Source organism: Bos taurus, chromosome 4 (assembly GCF_002263795.3).
Source record: "Bos taurus isolate L1 Dominette 01449 registration number 42190680 breed Hereford chromosome 4, ARS-UCD2.0, whole genome shotgun sequence".
Lineage (NCBI taxonomy): Eukaryota > Metazoa > Chordata > Mammalia > Artiodactyla > Bovidae > Bos > Bos taurus.
Genome location: NC_037331.1, coordinates 32,244,426 through 32,260,160, shown reverse-complemented (window position 1 = coordinate 32,260,160; position 15,735 = coordinate 32,244,426). Strand labels below are relative to the sequence as shown.

The 15,735-nt window shown below is 36.7% G+C and overlaps 1 protein-coding gene across 5 annotated transcripts in view; it reads right to left on the bottom strand.

The window, feature by feature from the left end:
* Positions 1–283: 283 nt before the first annotated feature.
* CCDC126 (coiled-coil domain containing 126) overlaps positions 284–15,735 on the bottom strand; it is a 42,359-nt gene continuing 26,907 nt past the window's right edge. For all 5 annotated transcript variants that reach the window (XM_005205280.5, XM_015468652.3, XM_005205279.5 and 2 more), the window contains one exon: positions 284–2,064. In XM_005205280.5, the coding sequence (XP_005205337.1) occupies positions 1,880–2,064 (185 nt within the window). In that variant the 3' untranslated portion in view covers positions 284–1,879. The remainder of the gene's footprint in view (positions 2,065–15,735) is intronic.

Below are 15,735 nucleotides of genomic sequence, written 5' to 3'. Positions count from 1 at the left end.
TATGCTCCAATGTAAAATTAAAATTTAAAAAAAGACTCAACAGTAAACTTCAACTTGAGGGAACAAATCTAGGAACCACTTCCAATCACAAACCTCAGAATTCGTTCCCATCAATCCCCAAGTTCAGACTCTTCTAATCTGAATGAGGCAATCTTTCATTTTTCTCTTTTGAAACAGCTATTGGAAATTGATGGAATAAAACCCAAAATTATCTAAAATTCCTTTTAATCACTTACCATTTATTAAAAGAACAATCATCATTAAAGAAGAAAACTTATAACACTTTAAAGTACAAATAATACATTTTATTTCATCCCTGAAAACAAAAACAAAAAATGTACACATCTAATGAGAGACTGAACAACTATTCCAAACTTCACCTGGAAACGGTATGTAAATAATTTCTTCACATAATGGCAGGGTACAGGGAAGAGTTTGCAAAGATACCTTCAAGAAGTATTTTCTCATACTTACTTTAATAAACCAGTATAATTATTGCTACCACGTCTGGTAGCACATTGTAATAATGAACAATACAATTTCCAAAACTAAATACAATACAGTCTAAATCTAGAAGCTAGCTGCACTTAGAGAATAAATACTATGAAACATAGGGCACCATATGGCAATTAAATTTGCAACAAGGAAAATTTAAATAAAGGTGTACTTTGCTCTATACCAGAATTACCCAAGATTGAGCTCTCTTGTGCTATATATAGAATAGCTGTTTTCCTGAAAAGATAGTCCATCTTCATAATTTAAATTACATTTTAAATGCTCTTATTTTTAAATGGTCACTACATAAAATGAATATCTACTGTATATCATACAAATCCAACATTTCATAAAGAGTATATATTCTATATACTATAATGTTAACATTTTCCAAACAATTTAATGCAACACAAATACTTTTATTATACACATCTGGCTAAAGTCCTTAAGAGTTCCAGTCTCACAAATATCTCAGTTTCCCGCTTCCTTGTCAATATAATAAAAGCAAAAATTACCCAAATATGGAAATAATGTGCTTTCTTGACAGCATAATCAAAGTGTTATATTTTTAAATTAACATTCATCTATATGAAAAATCATGAATTAATATTTAATCTCATCATAAAAATATCTTTTACTCTTCAGAATACAAGTATATAAGAAAATGTTACATATGAGATTGGAGATTACTATTTTAATGTTATTTAATTGCCCCAATGTTTAGAATAGTTTACAAACAGTGGCTACTACCCATTTCAAGATTATACTCTTACAAATGTAATTTTTTTTAATATACAATAATTAACCTTCAGTTATTCTGAAGGGATAGTGCAAATGAAGACATTCTTTGGGTCATCATTTCAAAACACTATTTTCAATATTATACTTCCTTTCTCTCTGCTCATAATCTGAATAACAAAATATAGTAAGTACTGGAAGTAAGCACATTTTCTAATAGTATTAGTCCAACATTCACATCTATCCATAACAAATGACAAAACGATTCAATAACAATATTCCTCATTTGTCTAAAAAATGTTATATATTTAAATAAATATTTTGTAGAAATGAATCCGTCTTTCAGTGTTTTTGTTTCAACTTGGTCTCAAACACAAAGATTTATACAAAGATCACCTACCTGCTTACTACATCAACCATGTTACCAAATTCCCTTTAAGGCTATAGTACAGCATTGAAGAGATGTGCCTGAAAGCAAACTAATAACTTTTAAATTATATACAGAATTAAAGTTCCATGAATCCAGCATATTCCTTGAAAATGCGCAGAGCTTTTATTGTAAAGTATTACTCTATGCTAGCCAGTGATTTTCTGCCATAGGATATAATCCATGGTGAATGTAGCAGCACGAGGTGATCTTCCACTGCTATCTAATGCTGCCTGATGCTTTTACCCTTTTATTTGTGGTCAGTGGCACTGGGTTCCCACTAGTACCACTGGTAGTGCTAGCTGCTGAGCCGTTCACAACAATATAGTCGACTTTGTTCTCCAGCTTTACCAAACGTTGTAAAATGTCATCCAAAAGGACAGCAATTGTTCTTCTTAGATCCGCTAGGGGGAAAAAATGAGAATAAATCATAATAAACAGTGATAGAGCACTTAATATTTGTGCTTTCATAGTTTGACGGGAAACATGAACAATTATTGAATCATCTGAAATATACTAGAAAGAAGTACTCAAACCACAAACAGGAAAAGCCTCAGTATTTTAATCAATAGTATCACATACAGAGCTTCTTATAGGAATAATTTCAGTTATAAATGTGGGGAAATTCACTTTTCTAATGCAATAAAACAGATTTAAGGGCTAGTTTAAAATGTTAGTCCCTCTGTAAGAAATCCATTTACTTTGAGATTCTTAAGCAGTCTGTAAAGATGATGTGGGCTAGGCAGCTAAGGTAGAAAGCTAGCTAAGCAAGAAACTCAATGAAATGTAGAAATAAAAAAACCTAGAACCTCCACAGGCTGAAATGTGGGGGGAACCCAGGAACCAGAGCAGAGCCAGGAACCTGGTTAGTGCAGTACAGATAGTAGTTCTGACTAGCAAATGATAGGGGAACTATCTTCTAATCTCTCCGGGAGGTTACAATGATGTCAGCAGAATTTACCTGGCAAGAATGAAATTATGCGAAGTAAGTCAGAAAGAAAAACACCAATACAGTATATTAACGCATACATATGGAATTTAGAAAGATGGCAATGAAAAAAAAAAAAAAAAGAAAGATGGTAATGATGACCCTATATGCGAGACAACAAAAGAGATACAGATGTAAAGAACAGTCTTTTGGATTCTGTGGGAGAAGGCGAGGGTGGGATGATTTGACAGAATAGCATTGAAACATGTATATTAACATATGTGAAATAGATCGTCAGTCCAGGTTTGATGCATGAGACAGGGTGCTCAGGGCTGGTGCACTGGGATGACCCTGAGGGATGGGCTGGGGAGGGAGGTGGGAGGGAGGGTCAGGATGGGGAACACGTGCACACCCATGGCTGATTCATGTGAATGTATGGCAAAACCACCACAATATTGTAATTAGCCTCCAATTAAAATAAAAAGAAAAAAAAGAGAATGAAATTATGACCCTCTGCTTCATTTTAAGTCTTTTTACTCAGGATTCCCAATGGCACCTAGCACATATTAGGTATTCAGTCAGTGACATCTAATATTGTTACTTTTTGTTGACCCTGGACCAAAAATGGCACCTCAACCCCTATCTGTGATCAGAGAAAAAATCATTTCAACAACAGCTCATGAAATTGCTAATGGTTCTGTTAGTAAGTCATCAGAAAAAAAAAATAGGTAGAAGAAAAATAAAATAGGTAAATTGGACTTCATCAAAATTTAAAACTTTTGGAAATCAAAAGATACTATCCAGAAAGGGAGATGACAATCTACAAAATGGAAGAAAATATTTGCAAATCATGTATCTGATAAGGGCTTAATATCAAGAGCATATAAAGAACTCCTAAACCCAACAATAAAAAGATAAACAACTCAATTTTTAAAATCAGCAAAGAACTTGAAAAAAACATTTCTTCAAAGATATGCAACTGATCAGTAAGCATGTGAAACAATACCAAACATCACATGATACATCACTTTACACCTGCTAGGATGGCTATAATCAGAGAACGGGAAAATAACAAACACTGGCAAGAACATGAGGAAGTTAGAATCCACATATACGGCTAGTGGGACTATAAAATGGCATAGCCATCATGCAAAACAGCCAGGCAGTTTCTAAAAAACCTAAACATACCATGAAAAAAGTAAAAGTGAAAGCCGCTCAGTCGTGCCTGACTCTTTGCGACCTCACTGACTATATAGTCCATGGAATTCTCTGGCCAGAATACTGGAGTGGGTAGCCTTTCCCTTCTCCAGGAGATCTTCCCAACCCAGGGATCAAACCATATGACCCAGAAATTCCACTCCCAGGTACATACCTTTAAAAAGTGAAAGAGACTCCAAGAGGTACCTGTACACCAGTGTTTATTTCAGAATTATTCACAATAGCAAAAAGGTGGAAATAACCTAAGTGTCCATCAGTAGGCGACAAGATGAACAAAATGTGGTATTCACACACAAGAGAATATTATTTAGCCATAAAAAGGAACAATGATCTCTAATACACGATACAAAATGGATGAACCTTAAAGATATTATACAAAGTAAAATAAACTTCCATACCTATATGTCTCTATCTTGATTTATCTCTTTTTTATATCCCAATAGGTTTTACTATTTGTATAAATGTGAGGAGAGGCAGATACAAATAAAATTAATCATGTGTACACAAAAAAGAAACACAATTATAGTAAAATGCAAAAATGACTAATGAAAATAAAACACATTAAGTGTTTAAAATGTAAGTCAAAAACTTTTCCTTATTAATATTTTTCAAATTCAAATGAATATTTTACTGCCACTAAAATCTGCTTAATTGTACAAGGGAGAAAAGTTAGAAGTCACTTCTTGATCAAAGCAAATTACTCACTGTAAAGTTTTATTATGAAGCCAGCAACAAAACAAGAATGCTTCCTAAGAACTAAAAGCTAATTTAAATATCAGAGCAAATAGCTAGGTAAAAATCATTTCAAAAGCCTCATAAACTCTGTAATTAAGTGTACATTAATTGTTCAGTCTTTTACATTTTTAATACAGCTACCCTCTCCCACTGAGTGCTGAATAAATTATATCATTCAACAAATATTTTATTACTTCCCTACTTAAGAGTGCAAGGCACACTGTTTAGATCTCGTGAGTAGATCAAGAGATGTTCTCATCAAACTTCACATACAAATTAAATGCCTAGGTACATTAAAAAAGCCTAGTTTTTAAGCGAGAAAAGAAAAGCTATATAATGATCTAAGTGCAAGAAGTAACAAACACAAGATTCCAGTACCCTTTACCCAGTTTCCCCCAATAGTGACATCTTGCAAAATCACATAACACATCACTACTAGAGTCTATACTGGTACAGTCAAGATGCAGAGATTTCCTTCACCACAAGGATTTCTGGGTTGCTCTCTTACAGTAACCCTCTTTCTTTTCATTAACCTTCTACTATGATGGATTAAGCTGACTGCTTTTTGAAAATTAAAACAGACTTGCATCCCTGGAATAAATGCCACTTGGTAACAGTAATTAATTCTCTGTATATGTTGTTGAATTCCACTTGCTAAGTTTTTCCTAAGGACCTGCACATCTATACTCATGAGGGATACTGGTCTTTAGTTTTTATTACCAATGCAGTCTTTGGTTAAGTTAATACTAGCCTTATAAATGGACTGGGAAGTGTTCTCTCCTCTTCTATTTTCTGGAAATGACTCTGTAAGATTGATACTAATTGCTATTAAAATTTTTGATAGAATTCTCCAGTGCAACCACCTGGGCCTGAAGATTTCTTTTTGGAAGTTCTTATAGTCAATTTCCCTAACAGTTACAAACATTATCTCACTTTGTAAATACTGTGATTTTTTTTTTATACAAATTGACAGGTTGTGGCAACCCTGTGCCAGGGAAGTGTATCCGTGCCATTGTTCCAACAGCACTTGCTCTCTTCATGTCTCTGTGTCACATTTTGGTAATTGTCGCAATATTTCAAACTTTTTCATTATGGTATTTGTTATGGTGATCTGTGATCAGATGTGCAGGTATGTGAAAACAGTATGGGGACTGGAATTCGAAGTGGAGTCTGATGATTGTCACTGAGTTGATGCAATCTCATGACAGAAAAAAAAATTAGCAAACAAAAAAAACCCTTTAACAAATGAGGAGTTGCTTCTTTAAGGAATGAGTAAAGTAACTGGTTTACTGACATGGACTCTACTCCTAGTGAAGTTGCTATGAAGACTTGCAATGACAAAAAGAGAAAAAAAAAAATTAAGAATATTACATAAACTTAGTTGACAAGGCAGCAGCAGAGTTTGAGGACTTATTTCAACTCTGAAAGAAGTTCTACTGTGGGTAAAACACTATCAAACAGCATGGCGTACTAGAAAGAAATCATTTGTGAATCAGTCAACTGATGTGGCAAACGTCACTGCTGTTTTATGTTAAGAAATTGTCACAGCCTGCCAACCTCAGCAACACCACCCTGACCAGTCATCAGCCATTGACATCAAGGCAAGACCAGTTTAAAAAAAAAAAGTATGACTTGCTGAAGGCTCAGATAATGGTTAGCATTTTTTAGCAATAAAGTATTTTTAATTACAGTGTGTACATTTATTTGGTTTCTTGGATAATGCTATTCCTATTGTACACCTAATAAACTACAGTGTAAATGTAACTTTTACATGCACTGTGAAACCAAAAACTTGGAATGACTTGCTTTATCTCAGTGGTCTAGAACCAAGTACCTCTGAGCTATGCCTATACAGAGCTATTCGAATTACTTATTCCATACTGCGTGACTGTGCTAGTTCACAGTTTTAGAGGTACCAACCCCTTTCATATAAGTTCCTATGTTTATGGGTAGAGCTGTTCTTAGTCTCTTATTATTTTGATATTTGCAGTGTCTGTAGTGACACTGCAATTTTTCTGTCAGTCTTATTAGAAGTTTGCCAGTTTATTCCCCACTCTTTCAAAGGAAAAGCTCTTTGTTGCATTGATTTTCTCTACTGATTTTCTTTCAATTTCATTTATTTCTGTTCTTATTTTAATCATTTCCTTCTTTCTGCTCTGCTCTGGGTTTATTTAGCTCTTCTTTTTCTAGGTTCTTGAGGTGGGAGCTCAGATTATACATTTAAGACTTCTCTTTTCTAAAGTATGTACTTTTCTAAAGTAAACTTCTCTCTCAGCATGGCTGTAGCTGTGTCCCACAATTTTTTATGTTGCACTTTCATTTGGGGATTGTCCTATTACCACTCTTTTATTTCTATTTTGAGTTCACTGCAGTCACAGAATACACTTTATGATCCCAATTCTTATAAATTTGTTGAGGTCTGTTTTATGTCTTAGGATAACTATTTTTGTAAATGTTCTATGGACTGTTAAAACCCATGTATATCCCCTGTGTTGACTTCTATTTTGGAGTGTGGTAGCTATGTTAAAGATTAACTATTTGGTCTCATTGAAGCCAACACAATGCTCCTGTGTTTCTTCTTCAATGATAAATAAAATGCTTACAGAATTTGAAAAAAAAATGTTATCTTGCTGTTATTAATGGAGCTTCCAAATATGTAGGAGTCCATTGCTTAGACTGTGTTCTTCAGGTCTTTTATATCTTTGTAGATTTTCTGCCTAGTTTTATCAGTTTCTGAGAGAGCAGTGTTTAAATTCTCAACTATAATTGTGGATTTATGCATTTTTATTTTCAGTTCTATCATTTTTGTAGATACATTTAGGACTGTTATTTCTTCTGGGTAGATTGATCCCTTTATGATTATATAATGTCCTTCTCTAACACTGGTAGTTTTCTTTCCTCTGAAGTCTACTTGATCTGTTATTAATGTAGACATCCCTGCATTCCTTTGACAAATATTTGCATGAAATATCTTTTCCAATCCTTCTACTTACAGCCAGCCAGTATCATTAAGTTTGAAGTGAGTTTCTTGTAGACAGCACATACTTTGTCATGTTTTTTAACCCAATCTGCCAATGTCCTCAAACTAGTGTATTTATAACACTAATAATTAATGTAATTCTGGTATATTAGGACTTAAGTCTGAAATTTCATCTTTTGTTTGTTCTGTTTTTTCACTTCCCTGTTTTCCTTTTCCTGCCTTCCTATGGGGTACTTGAGTACTTTTTAGAATTTTTTTTTTATTTTTCTGAAGGGTTTTTAAATGTATCTCTCTGCAAGTTTTAGTTGTTCTGGATATTACACCTTATACACAATGTACGATAGTCATTTTACCAATCATAGTGATATACAGAAGCTTTACCTCTCTTAACCATCTGTGATCCAGCAGATCCAGCAAAGGGACTGAGAATCCCCAGGGAATTTGACTTTGAAGGTCAGTGGGATTTGATTATAGAACTTCCACAAGACTGGGGAAACAGACTCTTGGAGGGCACAACAAAAACCTTGTATGCACCAGGAAGCAGGAGAAAGGAACAGTGACCCCACAAGAGACTGAGCCAGATTTGCTGCTGAGTGTCCTGGAGCCTCCAGCACAGGTGTGGGTTGACAGTGGCCTACTGCGTAATCACGGGCACTGACTACAACAGTCATGGGAGCCACAGCATCCTGGCATAAATCCTTTTGCAAGAGGTCACCATTACCCCTAACATAGTTTGGCCTAAGGCCAAGATACAGGGAGGGAACACAGTCCCACCCATCAGCAGAAAATTGGATTAAAGATTTACTGAGCATGGCCTCCCCAAACAGAGTAAGGCCCAGTTTCCCCACAGCCAGTTCCTCCCATCAGGAAGCTTCCACAAGCCTCTTATTCTTACCCATCAGAAGGAAGACAGAATGAAAACCACAATCACAGAAAACAAACCAAACTTATCACATGGACCACAGCCTTGTCTAACTCAACGATACTATAAGCCATGCTGTGTAGGGCCACCCAAGATGGTGGGTCATGGTGGAGAGTTCTGACAAAATGTGGTCCACTGCAGAAGGGAATGGTAAATCACGTCAGTACTCTTGCCTTGAGAACCCAATGAACAGTATGAAAAATGCAAAATGATATGACACTGAAAGATGAACTCCCCAGGTTGGTTGGTGCTCAAAATGCTACCGGAGTAGAGCGGAGATATAGCTTCAAAAGGAATGAAGAGCCAGAGCCAAAGCTTAAAGAAGCCCCAGCTGTGGGTATGTCTGGTGGTGGAAGTAAAGTCTGATGCTGTAAAGAACAATACTGTATAGGAACATGGAATGTTAGGTCCATGAATCAAGCTAAACTGAAAGTGGTCAAACAGGAGATGGCAAGAGTGAATGTCAACATTTTAGGAATCAGTGAACTAAATGGACTGGAATGGGTGAATTTAATTCAGATGACCATTATATCTACTACTGTGGGCAAAAATCCCTTAGAAGAAATGGAGTAGCCCCCATAATCAGCAAGAGTCCAAAATGCAGTACTTGGGTGCAATCTTAAAAACGACAGAATGATCTCTGTTTGTTTCCAATGCAAGCCATTCAATATCACAGTAATCCAAGTCTATGCCCCAATCACTAACATTGAAGAAGCTGAACGGTTCTATGAAGACCTACAAGACGTTCTACAACTAACACCAAGAAAAAAAAATGTCCTTTTCATCACAGGGGACTGGAATGCAAAAGTAGAAGTCAAGAGATACCTGGAGTAACAGGCAAATTTGGCCTTGGAGTATAAAATGAAGCAGGGCAAAGGCTAACAGAGTTAAGCCAAGAGAATGCACTAGTCATAACAAACACTGTCTTCTAACAACACAAGAGACGACTCTACACATGGACATCACCAGATGGTGTGAAAACAGACTAATTATATCCTTTGCAGTGAAAGATGAAGAAGTCCTCACAGTCAACAAAATAATCCAAAATGCAGTACCTGGGTGTAATCTCAAAAATGACAGAATGGTCTTGGTTAGTTTCCAAGGCAAATCATTCAGTATCACAGTAATCCAAGTCTATGCTCCAACCACGAACGCAAAAGAAGCTGAAGTTGAACGGTTCTATGAAGACCTACAAGACCTTCTATAACTAACACCCAAAACAGATGTCCTTTTCATTATAGGGGACTGGAATGCAAAAGGAGGAAGTCAAGAGATACCTGGAGTAACGGGCAAGTGTGCCATTGGAGTACAAAATAAAGCAAAGCAAAAGCTAACAGAGTTTTGCGAAGAGAATGCACTGATCATAGCAAACAGCCTTTTCCAACAACCCAATATACATATACACACTACTAAATAGAAAATAGAAAATAAGGACCTACTGCATAGCACAGGGAACTCTATTCAGTAATCTCTAATGACCCACATGGGAAAAGAATATAAAAAAGAGTGGATATATGTATCACTGATTCACTTTCCTATGCACCTGAAATACAATATTATAAATCAACTAAACTCCAATAAGAATTTTTTAAAAGATTAAAAAAAAAACCATCCCCAAGAAAAAGAAATGCAAAAAGACAAAATGGTTATCCAAGGAGGCCTTACAAATAGCTGAGAAAAGAAGAGAAGCGAAAGGCAAAGAAAAGGAAAGATATATCCATCTGAATGCAGAGTTCCAAAGAATAGCAAGGAGAGATAAGAGAGCTGTCCTAAATGAATAAAGCAAAGAAATAGAGGAAAACAACAGAATAGGAAAGCCTAGAGGTCTCTTCAAGAAAATCAGTGATGCCAAGGAGGCATTCCATGCAAAGATGGGCACAGTAAAGGAGAGAAACAGTACGGACCTAACAGAAGCAGAAAAGATTACAAACCGGTGGCAAGAATACACAGAAGAAATATACAAAAAAAGACCTTAATGACCCAGATAACCATGATGGTGTGATCATTCACCTAGAACCAGATATCTTAGAGTGCGAAGTTAAGTGGGCCTTAGGAAGCATCACTACCAACAAAGCTAGTGGAGGTGATAGAATTCCAGTTGAGCTATTTCAAATCCTGAATCTAAGATGATGCTGTGAAAGTGGTGCACGCAATATGCCACCAAATGTGGAAAACTCAGCAGTGGCCACAGGACTGGAAAAGGTCAGTTTTCATTCCAATCCCAAAGAAAGGCAATGCCAAAGAATGCTCAAACTACCATACAATTGCACTCATTTAACATGCTAACAAAGTAATGCTCAAAATTCTCCAAGTGAGGCTTTAACAGTACATGAACCAAGAACTTACAGATGTTTAAGCCGGATTCAGAAAAGGCAGAGGAACCAGAGATCAAATTGCCAACATCCACTGGATCATAGAAAAAACAAGAGAATTCCAGAAAAACATCTACTTCTGCTTCACTGACTATACTAAAGCCTTTGACTGTGTGGATCACAACAAACTGTGGAAAATTCTTCAAGAGATGGCAATACCAGACCACCTTACCTGCCTCCTAAGAAACCTGTATGCCAGTCAAGAAGCAACAACAGTTAGAACCAGACATAGAATAACAGACTGATCCAAAATTGGGAAAGGAGTACACCAAGGCTGTATACTGTCACCCTGCTTATTTAACTTATATGCAGAGTACATCATGTGAATGTCTGGCTGGATGAAGCACAAGCTGGAATCAAGATTGCAGGGAGAAATATCAATAACCTCAGATATGTAGATGACACCACCTTTACAGCAGAAAGTGAAGAGGAACTAAAAAGTCCCTTGATTAAGGTGAAAGAGGAGAGAAAAAAAGTTGGCTTAAAAGTCAACATTCAAAAAACTAAGATCATGACATCTGGTCCCATCACTTCATGACAAACAGATATGGAAACAATGGAAACAGTGACAAATTTTATTTTCTTGGGCTACAAAATCACTGCAAACAGTGACTGCAGCCATGAAATTAAAAGACGATTGCTCCTTGGAAGGAAAGCTATGACCAACCTAGACAGCATATTAAAAAGCAGAGACACTACTTTGCTAACAAAAGTCCATAGAGTCCAAGATACCATTTTTCCAGTAGTCATGTATGGATGTGAGAGCTGGACCACAAAGAAGGCTGAGCACTGAAGAATTGATGCTTTCAAACTATGGTATTGGAGAAGACTCTTGAGAGTTCTTTGGACTGCAAGAAGATCAAACCAGTCAATCCTAAAGGAAATCAATCCTGAATATTCACTGGAAGGACTGATGCTGAAGCTGGAACTCCAATACTTTGGCCACCTAATGTAAAGAGCTGACTCACTGGAAAAGATCCTGATGCTGGGAAAAACTGAAGGCAGGAGAAGGAAGCAACAGAGGATGAGATAGTTGGATGGCATCACCAACTCAATGGACATGAGTTTGAGCAAGCTCCAGGAGATGGTGAAGAACAGGGAAGCCTGGCGTGCTGCAGTCCATGGGGTTGCAAAGAGTAGGACACAACTGAGTGACTGAACAACCATCATCTGCGACGGTTCATTTTGTGTCAATTTGGCTAGGCTATGGTATGTAGACAAATCTACCAGTCTGGATATTGCTGCGAAAGTACTTTTTTGATGGGATTAGCAAGGCCCAGTGGTAAAGAATCCACCTGCAACGCAGAAGCCATAGGATACTCAGGTTTGATTCCTGGGTCAGGAAGATCCCCTGGAGGATGGCATGGCAACCCACTCTAGTATTCTTTCCTGAGAATCCCATGGACAAAGGAGGCTGGCAAGCTACAGTCCATAGCGTCAAAAGAGAGTCAGACATGACTGAAGCAACTTAGCACAGCATTTAAGCCAGTAGATTTTCAGTAATGTAATTACTCACCATAATGTGAGTATACTTCATCTAGTAAGCTGAAGATCTTATGAAAAGACTACGGTTTCTGGAACAGGAGGAATTTTGTCCCCAGATTGACTGCCTTCAGACTCAGGACCTAAACAGCAGTTTTTGCCAGAATTTTCAGCCTGCCCTGAAGATTTTGGACTTTCCAGGCTCCACAACTGCATAAGCAGCGAATTTCTTAAAGTCTATCTCTCCCTTCTCCTTGATTTGTTTTATTCAGATTTAAAAATCTGAATATGCCATCCTTTTACCAATTACTTCATTTATAAGATACTGCCTTAAATATTTCCTCTACATAAATTTAGAATCACATCAAGCAGTGTTATAATTTTTCCTTCAACAATTTTTGCTACAGTTTAGAAAAATCAAGAAGAAAAAGAATCTAGTGACCTACCTTTATTTTTATGCACTGTGTTTTTCTTTCCTTCCTGATTGTTCCAAGTTTCCTCTATTTTTAACATTTCTTTTCCAATGAAAGAACTTCTTTAGCTATTTCTTAGTGTGGGTCTGCTGGTAACAAACTCTTTTCCTTCATCTAAGAAATACCTTTGATTTCCCTTAATTCCTAAAGGATATTTTCACTGGGTATAGAATTCTAGATTAAGAGTTCTTTTCTTTAAGCATTTAAAACACAATATGCCAGAAACCAACACAACATTGTAAAGCAATTATCCTCCAATTAAATATATATATACATACATATGCCACTTATTTCCAGACTTGATGGTTTGTGATGAGAAATCCACTATCATTTGACTTGTCTTCTCACCATTAAGTGTTGCTTTTCTCTAGGTGCTTTTGAAAAGTTTTTTTTTTTTTTTTGGCCATATCACACAGTTTGTGGGATCGTCCTTGACCAGGGATTGAAGCCAGGCCACCACAGTGACAGCCCAGAATCCTAAGGTCACCAGGTAAGTCCAAGTGTTTTTTTTCCTAAGTTGCTCTTTTAAGTTTTCAGACGCTTACTTATGATGTATCAGGGCATGGACTTTTTTGACTAATCATTCTTGGGGTTCACTCAGTTTCTTGAATCTGAGGTCTGTGTCTCTTGAAAAATTTGGAAAAGTTTTTGGTCATAATTTTTTTGAATTATTTTTCCAGCTCTGCCCTCATTCTCTTCTTCCACAAAAGTTACATCTGTTGTTATAATCCTACAGGTTGCTAACGTGCTGGAATTTTTTTTAAGTCTATTTTCTCTCTGTTGTTCAGGTTAGGTAATTACATCGTTCTATATTTCAGTTCACTGATACTATCCTCTGTTCTCTCCTTTCTATTTTTGAGTCAATCTGCTAACTCATACTTTTCATTTCAGTCATTGTATTTTTCAGTCCAAAATTTTCCATTTAGTTTTTCTTTATATGCTCTATTTATCTCCTAAGACTTACTGTTTCCCTGTTGAGCCTTTCTGTTCTTTCATTCTGTTCTTTGTGCTCATTAATTCCTCACTGAAGCCTTTAATCCTGACTGCTTTAAAATCTTTTTCAGATAATTCTAACATTAGTCATTGGTTATCTTTCTTCATTCAGTTTAAGATTTCCCTAGTTCTTGGTATGACAACTGATTTATATTTGTAACCAGGACATTTACATATTTTATTATGAAAGTCAGGATCTTATTTAAACCTCCTATGTTAAGTAGTATTCTCTGATACCACTGTGGCAGGGCAGAGGGGTGTCACCTTGTTACTGCCAGGTGGAGGCAAAAATCTAGGTTCCCGCTTAGCCTCCACTGCCACCTGAAGGTGGTGAGCTCTTTGTCACTGCTGGACAGAGGGAGGAGTTCCAGGCGCCCTCCCCATACTCTTCACTGACACTGTGATGCAGACTGCTCCTTACCACTGGGCAATGGTAAGTCCTCACTCTCCACACGTCACCCCTGAGGAAGGGAGGTGAGCACCTCATTACTGCGTAAGGGTAGAAGTTCTGGCTCCCCATGTGGTCTCCACGTGGTGTAGGGGGAGTCTGGATGCTCTGTTATAGCCTCACAAGGGTGGGAGTCTGTGCTCCTCACTTGGCCTTTGATAACGTGGGTGGTATAGTGGTAACTTTCTTTTGTGGTGTCTGGTTAGAGGAGAATGGTTTACTGTCTAAAAGTTTTTATCTTGCTAGGCTGCCCCTCTTTGGCTACAGAGAACAGGCTTCTGTTGGGGTTTTGCTTGTTTTGTCTCTGTCTATGCCTGGTTGACAGTTCTTAATTCTCAGAATAGCATTTAAATATTAACACTAAACTGTTCTCCAATTCTCTGAAAATATTTGGTGGAGTCCATTTTTCAGCAACAACAGAGGTGAAACCAAAACTCTTAAAAGAAAGTAAGGCCAGACTTTGGGTGGAAAAGCCTGAGGTGAAAAAAGATGTGTTGCTGTACATTCAGGTGTAGAAAACCACAGGTCAACTGCAAATGTTCTCTAATAGTCACTGGGCATCAGAACAATAACCCCAAATTCACTGCTCTGCACAAATCACAGAATCCAAAAAATGTTACATGGGAAGAAACGTAAGTTTTTTTTTTTTCTTAGAGAAAACTAAGAATGTTAAGCAATATTCTTAGATATCTTTTAAGATATCTTAAAAAGAAATGATGATATCTTAAAAAGAAAGTACAAGTTACTCCTCAAAATTTACAGACAGTAATCTTAAAGCCGAATTGATCTGTCCATGGCTCTTGCAATAGTAACAATTCATTGTAGACCAACATTTAAAAAAATATATTACCTTGTGTTTTGTTTGCCAACTGGGAAAATCACATTATATAGCTCAAGGGAAAACCATTCAATAAATATTATTTTGACTGACTAGACTTTTTATATGGTAGCAACTAGAGGCTAAATGGTTTCTATCAATGGCTTAAAGTTCAAGTTCACCAGAACTCACGAAATTCTCACCTTACTGTAATTTATATTGCCATTCCAGATTACTGGCACAAGGACAGAATTCAAATAATGAAACTGAAATAACTGGCTACCTAGTCTGCAAAAAAGAACCAGCATCTCTTACTGTTTGCACCAGAAATCTCAACTGTATTACAGACTTGTGTGTGTGCTTGGTTGCTCAGTTTTGTCTGACTCTTTGTGACCTCATAGACTGTAGCCTGCCAGGCTCTTCTGTCCATGAATTTTCCAGGCAAAAATACTGGAGTGGGTTGCCATTTCCTCCTCCAGGGGATCTTCTTGACCCAGGGACTGAACCTGAGTCTCCTACATCTCCCACACTGGCAGGCAGATTCTCCACCACTAGCATAACCTGGGAAGACCATATTACAAACAAAAATGTTAAAAAAAAAAAAACTGCACTATATTACAACGCGTTTTAGAAAAAAAAATTTTAAGCATATAACTAAAGCATAAAAGATGATAGACATGTTTTACCATATAAATTTTTAAAAACAA